The sequence below is a fragment of the Erpetoichthys calabaricus genome, chromosome 10 (genome assembly GCF_900747795.2).
Source record: "Erpetoichthys calabaricus chromosome 10, fErpCal1.3, whole genome shotgun sequence".
Taxonomy (NCBI): domain Eukaryota; kingdom Metazoa; phylum Chordata; class Cladistia; order Polypteriformes; family Polypteridae; genus Erpetoichthys; species Erpetoichthys calabaricus.
In genome coordinates, this window is record NC_041403.2 from 66,271,866 (window position 1) to 66,286,357 (window position 14,492).

The window sequence follows — 14,492 nt, forward strand, 5'->3', positions numbered from 1 at the left end:
TTATGCCCCTGGTAGGGCCACCCAAGGCAAACTGGTCCTAGGTGAGGGATGAGACAAAGTACGGTTCAACAGACCTCCTATGACGAATAAAAAATTTGGACGGCGTTTTCCCTCGCCCGGACGCGGGTCACCGGGGCCCCCCTCTGGAGCCAGGCCTGGAGGTGGGGCTCGTTGGCGAGCGCCTGGTGGCCGGGCTTGCACCCATGGGGCTCGGCCAGGCACAGCCCGAAGAGGCAACGTGGGTCCCCCTTCCCATGGGCTCACCACCTATGGGAGGGGCCAAGGATGTCGGGTGCAGTGTGAGTTGGGTGGTGGCCGAAGGCGGGGACCTTGGCGGTCCGATCCTCGGCTACAGAAGCTGGCTCTTGGGACATGGAATGTCACCTCTCTGAAGGGGAAGGAGCCTGAGCTTGTGCGTGAGGTTGAGAGGTTCCGGCTAGATATAGTCGGGCTCACCTCAACGCACAGCTTGGACTCTGGAACCAATCTCCTTGAGAGGGGCTGGACTCTCTACCACTCTGGAGTTGCCCCCGGTGACAGGTGCCGAGCGGGTGTGGGTATACTTATTGCCCCCCGACTTGGAGCCTGTACATTGGGGTTTACCCCGGTAGACGAGAGGGTAGCCTCCCTCCTCCTTCGGGTGGGGGGACGGGTCCTAACTGTTGTTTGTGCGTATGCACCGAACAGCAGTTCAGAGTACCCACCCTTTTTGGAGTCCCTAGAGGGTGTGCTAGAGGGCATACCTTCTGGGGACTCCCTCGTACTGCTGGGGGACTTCAATGCTCACGTGGGCAATGACAGTGAGACCTGGAAGGGCGTGATTGGGAGGAATGGCCCCCCCGATCAGAACCCGAGTGGTGTTTTGTTATTGGACTTCTGTGCTCGTCACGGATTGTCCATAACAAACACCATGTTCAAGCATAGGGGTGTTCATATGTGCACTTGGCACCAGGACACCCTAGGCCTCAGTTCGATGATCGCCTTTGTGGTCGTGTCGTCGGACTTGCGGCCACATGTCTTGGACACTCGGGTGAAGAGAGGGGCGGAGCTATCAACTGATCACCACCTGGTGGTGAGTTGGCTTCGATGGTGGGGGAGGATGCCGGTCAGGCCTGGTAGGCCCAAACGTGTTGTGAGGGTCTGCTGGGAACGTCTGGCAGAGCCCCCTGTCAGAAGTAGCTTCAACTCCCACCTCCGGCAGAACTTCGACCATGTCCCGAGGGAGGTGGGGAACATTGAGTCCGAATGGGCCATGTTCCGTGCCTCTATTGTTGAGGCGGCTGACCGGAGCTGTGGCCGTAAGGTGGTCGGTGCCTGTCGTGGCGGCAATCCCCGAACCCGTTGGTGGACACTGGCGGTGAGGGATGCCGTCAAGCTGAAGAAGGAGTCCTACCGGTCCCTTTTGTCCTGTGGAACTCTGGAGGCAGCTAATAGGTACCGGCAGGCCAAGCGGAATGCAGCTTCGGTGGTTGCTGAGGCAAAAACTCGGGCATGGGAGGAGTTTGGGGAGGCCATGGAGAACGACTTTCGGACGGCTTCGAGGAGATTCTGGTCCACAGTCCGGCGTCTCAGGAGGGGGAAGCAGTGCAGTGTCAACACTGTATATGGTGGTGATGGTGCGCTGCTGACCTCGACTTGGGACGTTGTGGGTCGGTGGGGGGAGTACTTCGAAGACCTCCTCAATCCCAATAACATGCCTTCCAATGAGGAAGCAGAGCCTGGGGACTCGGAGGTGGGCTTCCCCATCTCTGGGACTGAGGTAACCGAGGTGGTCAAAAAACTCCTTGGTGGCAGGGCCCCGGGGGTGGATGAGATATGCCCGGAGTTCCTCAAGGCTCTGGATGTTGTAGGGCTGTCTTGGTTGACACGTCTCTACAACATCGCATGGACATCAGGGACAGTGCCTCTGGATTGGCAGACCGGGGTGGTGGTCCCCCTCTTTAAGAAGGGGGACCGGAGGGTGTGTTCCAACTACAGAGGGATCACACTCCTCAGCCTCCCTGGAAAAGTCTATTCGGGGGTTCTGGAGAGGAGGGTCCGTCGGATAGTCGAACCTCGGATTCAGGAGGAACAGTGTGGTTTTCGTCCTGGTCGCGGAACAGTGGACCAGCTCTACACCCTTAGCAGAGTCCTGGAGGGTGCATGGGAGTTCGCCCAACCAGTCTACATGTGTTTTGTGGACTTGGAAAAGGCGTTCGACCGTGTTCCTCGGGGGATCCTGTGGGGGGTGCTCCTGGAGTATGGAATACCGGACCCCCTGATAAGGGCGGTTCGGTCCCTGTACAACCGGTGTCAGAGCTTGGTCCGCATTGCCGGCAGTAAGTCGAACCCGTTTCCAGTGAGAGTTGGACTCCGCCAGGGCTGCCCTTTGTCACCGATTCTGTTCATAACTTTTATGGACAGAATTTCTAGGCGCAGCCAGGGTGTTGAGGGGGTCCGGTTTGGTGGACTCAAGATTGGGTCACTGCTTTTTGCAGATGATGTTGTCCTGTTTGCTTCATCAGGCCGTGATCTTCAGCTCTCTCTGGATCGGTTCGCAGCTGAGTGTGAAGCGGCTGGGATGGGAATCAGCACCTCCAAATCCGAGACCATGGTCCTCAGCCGGAGAAGGGTGGAGTGCCCTCTCAGGGTTGGGAGTGAGATCCTGCCTCAAGTGGAGGAGTTCAAGTATCTCGGGGTCTTGTTCACGAGTGAGGGAAGAATGGAGCGTGAGATCGACAGGCGGATCGGTGCGGCGTCCGCAGTGATGCGGGCTCTGCATCGGTCTGTCGTGGTGAAAAAGGAGCTGTGCCATAAGGCAAAGCTCTCAATTTACCGGTCGATCTATGTTCCTACCCTCACCTATGGTCATGAGCTATGGGTAGTGACCGAAAGAACGAGATCGCGAATACAAGCGGCTGAAATGAGTTTCCTCCGCAGGGTGTCTGGGCTTTCCCTTAAAGATAGGGTGAGAAGCTCAGTCATCCGGGAGGGGCTCAGAGTAGAGCCGCTGCTCCTCCGCATCGAGAGAAGTCAGATGAGGTGGCTCGGGCATCTGATCAGGATGCCTCCTGGACGCCTCCCTGGGGAGGTGTTCCGGGCACGTCCAACCGGGAGGAGGCCCCGGGGAAGACCCAGGACACGCTGGAGGGACTATGTCTCCCGGCTGGCCTGGGAACGCCTCGGGATTCTCCCGGAAGAGCTAGAAGAAGTGGCCGGGGAGAGGGAAGTCTGGGCATCTCTGCTCAAGCTGCTGCCCCCGCGACCCGACCTCGGATAAGCAGAAGAGAATGGATGGATGGATGGATGGATGGATTTTTTTTTAATGTTTTGTTTACTTGACTGATTATTCTGAGTGCTCAGTGCAAATATAGTAATGTGGGGCAAGTGTACTCAAAGGCTAGGAGGCACGAAAAAGAAACATTAAGTTTGAGAAAAAAATAGATTGATATCTCTAAATGTTTGTGTGATGATCTGGGAGCAAATAAGAGGCAGGTACTTTCAGGTAATTGCATATTCTTAAATAAGTGTGTTCTTGATGACAAATATTATTGTGATTGGTGTTCTTTATTCATTTTTTGCACTTCCCTCCTGAGTTTTTGAGACTTCTTTATGGCTATTCTGGAGTTTCTTTGGTCAAAGAATTTGATTAAGGAATTTATTTCGTCCTATCTTGGTTTCTGACTAAGATGTCATTTTTTAGCATCTCACTGTGGCGCCATTTTGAACATTGACAGGTGTCAACATTTCATGACTTTACTGTCAGAATTTCCTGGAAGCATGCACATGTGACATCATGGGCATGACCCTTTAAAAATTTAATTTATATGCTGTTCGGGTATCTATGTTTTGGATTAAACTAAAAGAATTAACTTGCAGTCCTCAGTATTTTTGTTCTTAGTTTTCTGACTTACATTTTGGTTTACGATTCAGATTCTTGTCTCACGTTTCTGGCTCAGCAAAAGATTGGTTTGTCACTTCGCTTTTGACCTTGGTGCATTTTCTGTTTTGTTCTCATTTCATCTTCTGGTTCCCCCAAATCATTCTTCTTTGGCAGAACAGATATACAGTAACGCTAGAATTAATTCCACCTTCCATGCAATAGTTCTAACACAATTTAGATACATCTCTGCCTGCCATAACATGCACTGTGAGATCTGTATTGACACAATTACCACATAAATCATATTTTGTCACAGTCCTTTTTTTATTTTATTGAATGTATTAAAAGCAAGTAATATTCCGTACAAACAAGTCACACTTGACAAAACTAAATTCAATTCAGTTCTTTGTGAATGTTAGTTTATTTGCTTTGCTGCTTGATAATACATGGACGCACAATACCTGAGCTCAGGTGATACTATGATTTCCAGTGTTTATTTGATAAACTTGAAGAAAAAGAGTAGCAATGAAAAAAATTCTAAGCTTTGTGTCAAATTTTAAAACATCTGACGTTGATTCATAGTGGAATAAATAGAAAGCTTTAACAGCGGTATTAGAAAGAAATGGTAGTGAATGCTTGCAAGCAGGATAAGCTGTGGAAAGAAAGGAACAAAACCAACACTGAATTAATGAAGGGTTATTTCTTTAATTTAGTTCAACTGGGTATTTCTAGAAAACATTCTTCCATATTATTGGGAAAGGGTAACGCATATTTATTTACAGTATGTTAGACACTGATGCTAGTAATCTAATACTTTTCGTCACTACACTTTGAATTCCTGCAATCCAATCAAACACCTTAGTGGTGTCATTCTAGATCTCCAAATTGAATGTAATTATGAAATGTTCTTTAATTTGGATAAGCAGACATGACAAATTCCCTTCCCAGATTAATAAAGTATATCAAGTCAAATAAAAAATGACCAGGAGATAAATAAGGCAGACAAGAAAGAGACAGAATCAACTCATGAGACAGGTCAAAATCAAAAACCAAAAAGAGAAAAAACTGATTATAGCAACAAGGGCACTAAACCAGAAACAGAGTCTAACCAAAGAAGATTCAAGGCCAGAAAGTTCTATTAATTTTGGGAGTCTTATCCTTTATGACCACTACCAAGAAGTTTGTATTTCAATTTGAGATCCATAGCAAGGATACTAAGACATGTATGCAGTCATCTTTTACAGGCTGAACAAAATGCATAAAACGCAATTCACATGACTGATAACAGGCATAGTAAAAATTAACAATATGACTATGGCCATGAAAAATAAACACATAAAGGTGGCTTCTAGGAAAATAAAATGGCACTGCGGAACATCACCAAATATTAAAGGCACAGGAACTAAGAAAACCAACTCACAATACTATTTAGGATGTATGCTAGATGCTGCCCATGGTAAGTGGACCAATTACAGTCCACTGTGAGAAGATCCAGGGTAGACCCAAGAACAGCTGGAGACTGCACAAATTGATTTACCTGCCGGGAACATCATTCATCACACGTAGACTTAGCTAGAAATAAAGGACAGTACATTTCAGCAGTAAAGTAAATCTAGACAGACAAGACATAACAAAATGGTCACATTGAGAATGCTCTTAGTAGAGTAAGGAGATTAAAAGGGGGGGCTATAGTCAAGTTGAAAATACATATTTCTCAGAAGAATAGTCATATTGTATGCATCTGTGTTTTACTCCTGTTACCAGTAGAAATTCTATGAGATATAGTAGGCCACATCCAACAAGGTAGAGGAGTCTTTGGCCTGGGAACAAAAACACCTAACTGGCAGAAGGCAACCCCGAATGAATGCCGGACCATAGTATTAGGGGAGGTGCGCAGACAGGAAGAAACAGCAAGGTGGTCCAAAGCCATAGGTCAAGTGAGACAAGACCACTGGAAGAGGTGGGAGGGTGTTGAGAAGAGGAAACTCACATAGAAGAACTGTGGAAAATGGACTCAAATAGACAGAGTTTTATAAATATGGCTACATACGACGACGTTCTGCCCTCTCCCACAAACTTGAATCTTTGGTTGGGAGAGGATCCGGCTTGTCCTTTGTGTACAGCTCCAGCAACCCTCAAGCACATGTTGTTCAGATGCAAGACCAGAGTAACACAAGGCAGATACACCTGGAGACACAATCAAGTATTAAAATACTTGGCATCTGAACTTGAGAGCAAGAGAATAACCATCAATGCCATACCTCTCAACAAGCAAACAGCTCCCCGAAAACCTCCACCCTTCTTCCGTGAAAGGGGAAAAACTGAAGACTAAACCCTCACCTCACAAGTCAGGACCACTGAATGCAGCCAGGGACAAGGAAAAGTGAGTGGACCTAGGCCAGAGACTCATTTTCCAATCTGAGAAAACCACCCTGCGTCCAGACCTGGGGCCTCATGCATAACGCTGTGCGTAGAATTCACACTAAAAAATGGTGTACGGAGAAAAACAGAAATGTGTGTATGCACAAAAAAATCCACTACATAAATCCCAGTCAGCATGAAATGTACCGCATGTGCACGAGCTTGCCACCCCACCCCGACTCCTCCCAGAATTATGCCTCTTTGAGTATCGTCGTAGTCATAGCCCACCGTCTGAGTGTCATATGGAAGTGTATTAGGGTACAGAGAAAAGAAAAAAAAAATAGGGACACAGTGGGGAAAAAAAGGTCAAAATGTCAACTTTAATCTCAAAATTTCCACTTTAATCACGTAGTTTATTTCGTCATTAAAGCAGAACGCTATAAACTTCATCTTAAAATCGTTTACTAGTTTCTGAAATCCCATCGTAACTAAAGTAGCATGTTAAATGCTACTGTGTGTGTGAATCACTACGTGCTTGTGTGAATGCTGCTATGTGTGTGAATCACTACGTGCTTCTTAAACAGACTTTCTCTTACACCGACAGGACACAGAATACATTACATTTGTGATATTACAGCTCTCTGAACAATTTAAATACTAAGATGTATACTTGATATCATTTTGGTGATGGTAAGAATTAAAGCATGTATTAAACATAGGGGGAAAAGTGGCCCAGTGGTAGTGACAAGCCGGCGCCCCATCCAGAAATTGTTCTAGCCTCCAGCAAGATACTTGCTGCGCTGTGCGCAACCCTTGATGAAATAAGTTATTGCAGCAGTACTGTCTCATTTAAACGCACTAACCCCCAATTCCTGTCCTCCTTTTTTCTTTCTCCAAATATCCAATCGCCACACAAGCTCTGTAATAAATGTCAAGCCATCTGTAAGCTTAGAACACCGATTCTTCAAAATTTTTAAAGAACATTGAAATATCTTCATATTATTATCTATCCATCCAGGGTCATACCAGTCCCAGCAAGCATACAGCATAAGGCAGGAACAATCCCTGAACAGGGTGCCAGCTCATTGCTACCACTGTGCCCACATATTTAATTATTAACAACATTATTTAAATTAAGTTAAAAATCTATCTACATAACGTAATATACATAGTTTACTGCATTTCATCTTAAAAATTATATCAAGAGCTCCAAGAAGATAGCGGTTGGAAATCTAAATCGACTTACAAGCCAGTCATCATCATATTCAATATGCAAAACCTCTATAAACTTATTTTCCTATAAAATGACAAACAGTAATAATAATAATAATAATACGGTAAGTTAACAATGAAAAATGTTCAATATGGAAGCATAAGTACAATACAGTGATCCCTCGCTATATCGCGCTTCGACTTTCACGGCTTCACTCCATCGCGGATTTTAAATGTAGCATATCTAAATACACATCACGGATTTTTTGCTGGTTCGCGGATTTCTGCGGACAATGGGTCTTTTAATTTATGGTACATGCTTCCTTAGTTGGTTTGCCCAGTTGATTTCATACAAGGGACGCTATTGGCAGATGGCTGAGAAGCTACCCAATCAGAGCACGTATTACGTATTAAATAAAACTCCTCAATGATATACGATATGCTTCCCACACAGTGCTTCGCATACTTGAAAGCACGAACAGCACGTATTGATTTTTGATTGTTTGCTTTTCTCTCTCTGTCTCTCTCTCTCTCTCTCTCTCACTCTCTCTGACATTCTCTGCTCCTGACGGAGGGGGTGTGAGCAGAGGGGCTGTTCGCACACTGGCCTAGAGGATACAGACACTCCTCTAAAAAATGCTGAAAAACTACCTTCACATTGCTCCCTTCCTTGCAGCTGCTTTGTCCGGCGGTGCTTCGCATACTTAAAAGCCCAAACAGCCCTATTGATTTTTGATTGTTTGCTTTTCTCTCTCTCACACACATTCTCTCTCACATTTTCAGCTCCTGACGTGCACTCCTTTGAAGAGGAAGATATGTTTGCATTCTTTTAGTTGTGAGACAGAACTGTCATCTCTGTCTTGTCATGGAGCACAGTTTAAACTTTTGACTAAAGGGTGTTATTTCATGTCTAGAGGGCTCTAATAATGTTAAAAAATGTATTTAGAAGGTCGTAAACAGGTTTTCTATACTCTAACTGCAAAAATATTTGATTTATAAATAAAGAATCCTACTTCGCAGAAATTGATTTATCGCGGTAGAGTCTGGAACGGATTAACCGTGATAAACGAGGGTTTACTGTATACATGTACATATAGTGCAGATAGTGAAATGGTTCATAAAGTGGCTCCTGTTGTGCAATATTACAACTGTAGTGTTCAGTTCAGCATACAATTAGGTAATTGTACTTATAAGCACAAACAGTTCTACCGGGAGCACTTGAGGGACTGATTGAGTACGTTTACAGCTCTTGGGATGAAACTGTTTCTGAACCACAATGTCCCCACAGAAAAGGCTCTGAAGTGTTTGCCATATGGGAGATGTTCAAATAGACTGTGTGCATGACTGAGGCAGTGTGAGTTAGATGCTGTATCCTGATAATCTACTTTCCGATCAGCTGCTGTAGAACTGTGATTCCACACTCAGAAACAGTGGGTTAAAATACTCTGAGTGGTGCACTGAAAGTAACAATCCTAAAGCAGCTATGGTATTTGGAATAGTTTGGCAGTTCTGTGGACCATTATATTGTTACAGGGTGATTACAATCAGATGCTTTAAACTAATAAACGATATGTGGTTAATTTCAGTGTATTTGATAAAGCGACATCAGGGATGTGATCTAAAAAAGAAAGGGAAACCACACAGGAACAGTAGCACTGCTTTGACGCTGGGTGCTGCCAGTTTGCAAAACCGAGTCGAAAACTTGTGTATGCAGTGGATTGAGTTAGCGTGAGAATGTGTGTGGCTTTATGGCAAGTTTGGTTTTTATACATCATGATGTGATTGTGGAAATAGCCGTATGCAAAATTTTTGGTCCAACTCCAGTAAACATGCCTACGTCATCAAGTTCACAATCCAGTGTGATGATATAATCGATGAATGTAAGAAGTTGCATTACTCCAACTTAGTAGTGGAAGCAGAGGATAGAGGGTACAGTGTGAAGGTATGCCCCGTTGAGGTGGGGTGCAGCTGATTTGTAGACAGTTCCACAGCAAAGTTGTGTCAGAGGGCAGGTGCACAGAAAAGCAATCAAAGAACTGGCCAACACCTCTGAAAGGAGCAGCTACTGGCTATGGATGAAAAGGAAAGATGCCGCTTGGACTGCCAAGGTGACCACCTGACCAGGAGACACACACCCAGGTCTGATCAGCCTGAGGTGGGTCTGCCTCAGAGGAAAGTGTCTTGTGATAAAAGGACGAAACACCCAATGAGGTGGAGGTGCACAACTGACGATGTGGTCTCATGGTAGCAATGTCGCCTTATGGCCAGTTTTAAACAGCCCCCTTGGAAGACAATTGTGGTGTAGAAATACTAGGGATTGTAACATCCAGTCCTTCGTTTGGAATATGAAATCTATGCACCAGAGCCTACATTGCTGACTAGCTTTGAAGAACAAAAGCAGAAGAAACTTTGCTTTCACTCCGTGTCTGGATCTGTGTAACTGAAAGATGCTATTGTTGCCAGCGGCAACTGCTAAAAACATAATCCTTCTGTGTAAGAAAAACTTACTGCAGATTCATTTAAAAGGCAAGTGTCAAATTAAAGACACTAAACTAGTTATAACATTATTGTGTTGAGAAGGTTAAAATAATACTAAATATGCCTAAGCTTTTTTGCCACTTTAAAGTGTGAATGTTCTCATTTAGATAGATAGATAGATAGATAGATAGATAGATACTTTATTAATCCCAATGGGAAATTCACATTCTTCAGCAGCAGCATACTGATACAATAAATAATATTAAATTAAAGAATGATAATAATACAGGTGAAAAAAAACAGACAATAACTTTGTATAATGTTAAATGTTAACGTTTACCCCCCCTGGTGGAATTAAAGAGTCGCATAGTTTGGGGGAGGAACGATCTCCTCAGTCTGTCAGTGGAGCAGGACAGTGACAGCAGTCTGTCGCTGAAGCTGCTCTTCTGTCTGGAGATGACATTATTTAGTGGATGCAGTGGATTCTCCATAATTGATAGGAGCCTGCTGAGCGCCCTTCGCTCTGCCACAGATGTTAAACTGTCCAGCTCCATGCCAACAATAGAGCCTGCCTTCCTCACCAGTTTGTCCAGGCGTGAGGCGTCTTTCCTCTTAATGCTGCCTCCCCAGCACACCACTGCGTAGAAGAGGGCGCTCGCCACAACTGTTTGATAGAACATCTGCAGCATCTTATTGCAGATGTTGAAGGAAGCCAGCCTTCTAAGGAAGTATAACCGGCTTTGTCCTTTCTTGCACAGCGCATCAGTATTGGCAGTCCAGTCTAACTTATCATCCAGCTGCACTCCCAGATATTTATAGGTCTGCACCATCTGCACACAGTCACCTTTGATGATCACTGGGTCTATGAGGGGTCTGGGCCTCCTAAAATCCACCACCAGCTCCTTGGTGACAGTGACAGCTTAAACAATTTGATGCTCAGAAAATAAGTCTGGCCAGTTTAAAAGAGAAGAGTTGCTGTACTTATTGCTTTATTGGAAATTATTTCTTTAAATGTATCTGTTAGCTGCAGCAATTTGGTCAGTGCCATCATCTCATAGGTTAAGCATTCTGGATTTGAATACTGTGCACAGTAGCTGTCTGCGTGGTGTTTTCATATTTTCCTTATGTCTGCATGGGTTTTTCTTCAAATGCTCTAGTTTTGCCTCCCAACACTCCCCACAACTCTGTATTGGATTAAGCAGGCTTGAGATTGTTATGCTATGTTATCCTAAAGTAAAAAATATGAAAATAAGTCTCAAGAAAATGCAGATAAAATCCAGAAATAGAATTAGGAAGAACACTCTAAAGGGGTGAAGGCCAAGATTAAAGAAAGAAAAGCAAAGATGAAAAAGCTAAGCAATCCAAAATGGCTAATTGAGGAAAACAAACATTAATAGTAGTAAACACCAGAGACTAGAAAAGGTGAAACCATAACATTGTTGTGTCTGTGTTAAGTTGCCATCTCTACCCAAAGTTGCCATAACAGGCTCTATGACCTGATGTTATGAATCTAAACAGGCTCTTAAAACTGAAAATCAGGCTTTAAAAAAAAAGAAAAAAAAAAAAAGACTATGCCTCAACAAACCCGATAATGCCTAGAAATCAAAAATCAGCCTGGCCCAAACTTGAGAAGCACGCTTCACGGCCTGCACAGGCAAAAATGAAGCCAATGTTGAAAAAGACTCGAAAGGAGAGAAGGGATCCATAAAAACCCTTACCCACAATAACAAAAACAATGTTCCTTTATCTGCAAAGATTTATTAGATAGATAGATAGGCAGCCATTACCAAATCTGAGACCCAGAATTCTTATTCCAAAAGCAAGAGTAATGCCTATAAGCCAAAGGTCAAAAATAAGAAAAGAACATTCAACAGATGAAATTCAAGCATCCAAACCACAGATGGAGAGCCAAACAACAGAAAACTGCACTGATAATACAGTGGCTAGTTTATGGCTAGCCCCTTAAATAGGGCTGGGGGCATCCCATCACTGTGACACCATTAGGGGCCACATGTCCTTGGACAAGGAACATAAGAAGCATATACTGTAAATATTCAACACATTTTAATGATAACATATTTCAAACGATAATATACAATAATAAATCAAATAATGATCACAGAAAATAAAAATATATTCAATTAAAAATATTAAAGTACAACTAAAATACTAAATGAAAAGAAAATACATCTTAGCTGGGAGTGAAGCCCTGACTGTTTCATTTAATCTGTGACCCTGAAACAGATTAAGTGGGACTGAGAATGTTACTGTATTTTAAGTTATATTATGCATTTGTAAGCCACTAGATAACACAAATCATGGTACACACAAAAACAAATACAGTAGGCTGAATACTGTGCTGCCAGCCCCTAGAAGCCTGTTTCTGCAATGACACCAGAAGAAAGGTAGATTGTTTTTGTTTTGTCTTACATATATTTCACACATTACACTTCTGGCTATCAAATGTTGTACTATTGCTATTTTATTTGTGGCACTTGTGAAAGTAATAAGAACTTGCTTTCATTCACTGTCTGAATTTTATGCATGCAGCTGCAGTTTCTCAACAGTTGAGATGACTTCATTTTGCAAGCTTCATATTAATTGTGACATTCTAGTCTTCATACATTTTAATCCTGCCTGAAAATATACTAGGTTTAATGAGCAGGAAATTTTAATGATTCTCCCACTGTCAGTTTGGCACAGGCAGCGTCGCTAATGGATTGAGAAGTCATGCCAGCTTCTCTAAAAACAATACCTTGTGTGATGTACATTTAAAGAGTCAAGCATCTAAGAGGTCAGCATTAAACAACAATGATGGATATCAGTGTGCAATTATATCAGTAGCAAAATATTAATGATCAGATGAAGCGGTGAGGTGGTAATCATTCAAGGCTCAACAATACTGACAACCTTTCTCACACTCAATCCCAAAGCCATCTGTCTTACTTTCATGAGGTCCCGGTGATGCTCCAAAACGCTGCAGGTGGTCTGCCAAGTGTCCTGGTAACATTCCCAGGGGTCCACTCTGCAAGATGAAAGCCAAAGGAAATGGAAATTACTGCAAGCATCAACACACATTTCCAAAGATATCAAAATTAACATAATTCTGTATCAACTGCATTACTTACTTTTAATGAGATAAAAACTGAATTGTCAATTACTTCAGAAACATTTCTACCAAGAGTGAAGGGCAGTCCATCTATTCATGCTGGGTTACTGGGATTTGAGCACTTATACCATTTTTTTGTGATCAAGTGTTTATTGGAATTTAATAACAATCATGTACAAAAGATAGCAGTAAATAGGTTTTTCATAAAATGAAAAATGAATATTAAGAAGCAATGATAACTATTAATAACAATAACTCCCATCCACCCCACCCATAAAATGTACCCTGTTGGAAGGGGAGATATAAAAAACAGACAACGCCCAAGCAAAGCCTAGGAAGGAAATTCAGGATAAGTAGGGACAAAATGTGGTTAGAAAAATAGAGACAGTCACGACCAGCCACGTGGCAGTTTGCAAACTGGATGACCATTGATCACCACCACTGTGTTTCAAAAGACTACATCTGAAAAATGAAACTTAAAAGAAATCAGATTTCCAGTAGGAGGCCAGAGACACATTTGCAACTGTTGTATCTAAGCTGGATGAAAGATAGTGAGAGAGATGAGAGGTCCAGCAAACCAAAAATATGGGAAAGGAAAGGAACGCTAGTGTGAAAAACAGTAGGGCGAAAGTTAGCAATGGATGACCAAAACATATTCAAAGTTCTTAGATTGCTTGCCTGATAAAAGGATCAATAAACAATCCCATGGCAAAACACTTTTGAGGAATAAGATAGGTGCTATGAATAAATTTAAACTGAATATTTTGGAGAATAAGTTTCTTAGAGGAATGTGAAATATCAGGAAAAATAGATTTCTATCAAAGGGGATAAGGGGTGTTGCGGGAAGATCCCACTGCCAAAAAGAAGGAATTGTTTGTGAGTGTAATGCAGCATTCTAGCATATAATGTGAAAATGTGTTTTTTGCTTGTAAAATTGTCTTTATTGAATAAGTTTGAGGCATACCTTTTTTTTAAAAAAATAATAATGTTTAAGGGGAAGCTGGATATGCCAGTTGTTCCTTGGGTACATTTATGACACAACTAAATCAGATAAGAACTTTTGTTAAGTGCTGTCCTGGGGTGTGCAACTTGTGGAAGAGGGAATTAAAGGCTCTGCATCAATCTAGTTGTAATTGACAGCACAAAAGTGCTTTGCTATAACCCACACCCTGCTGAGTGCAAAGCTGCTGCTTTGATACTCTAACTGTGACATCAGTAGCATGGATTTAGTTGTACTGATACAATTGATAAAATCCCAGAAAGAGGACAGGTTTAGAAGAATGAGAACGTCCTCACTTTACTGGAAGACACCCTGGGGGAATACAGGCTGCTGAGATGACATGGATGGAATGTAGGCTGAGTCATGCCTGAGCAGGAGCCGATGCAATATGCCGTTACTGGTGGAAAAGGCGCTTTGAGGACTATCAGGACTGATGTAAGCAGAGGCTTGCAGAGGCATTCTGTTGTTCC

General features: G+C 43.2%; 1 protein-coding gene across 1 annotated transcript in view; it reads right to left on the minus strand.

The window, feature by feature from the left end:
* Positions 1–14,492, minus strand: part of nmnat2 (nicotinamide nucleotide adenylyltransferase 2) — a 367,363-nt gene that overhangs the window by 97,829 nt on the left and 255,042 nt on the right. Inside the window, exon 4 of the mRNA XM_028811343.2 lies at positions 12,860–12,938. Within this exon, the coding sequence (XP_028667176.1) occupies positions 12,860–12,938 (79 nt within the window). The remainder of the gene's footprint in view (positions 1–12,859; positions 12,939–14,492) is intronic.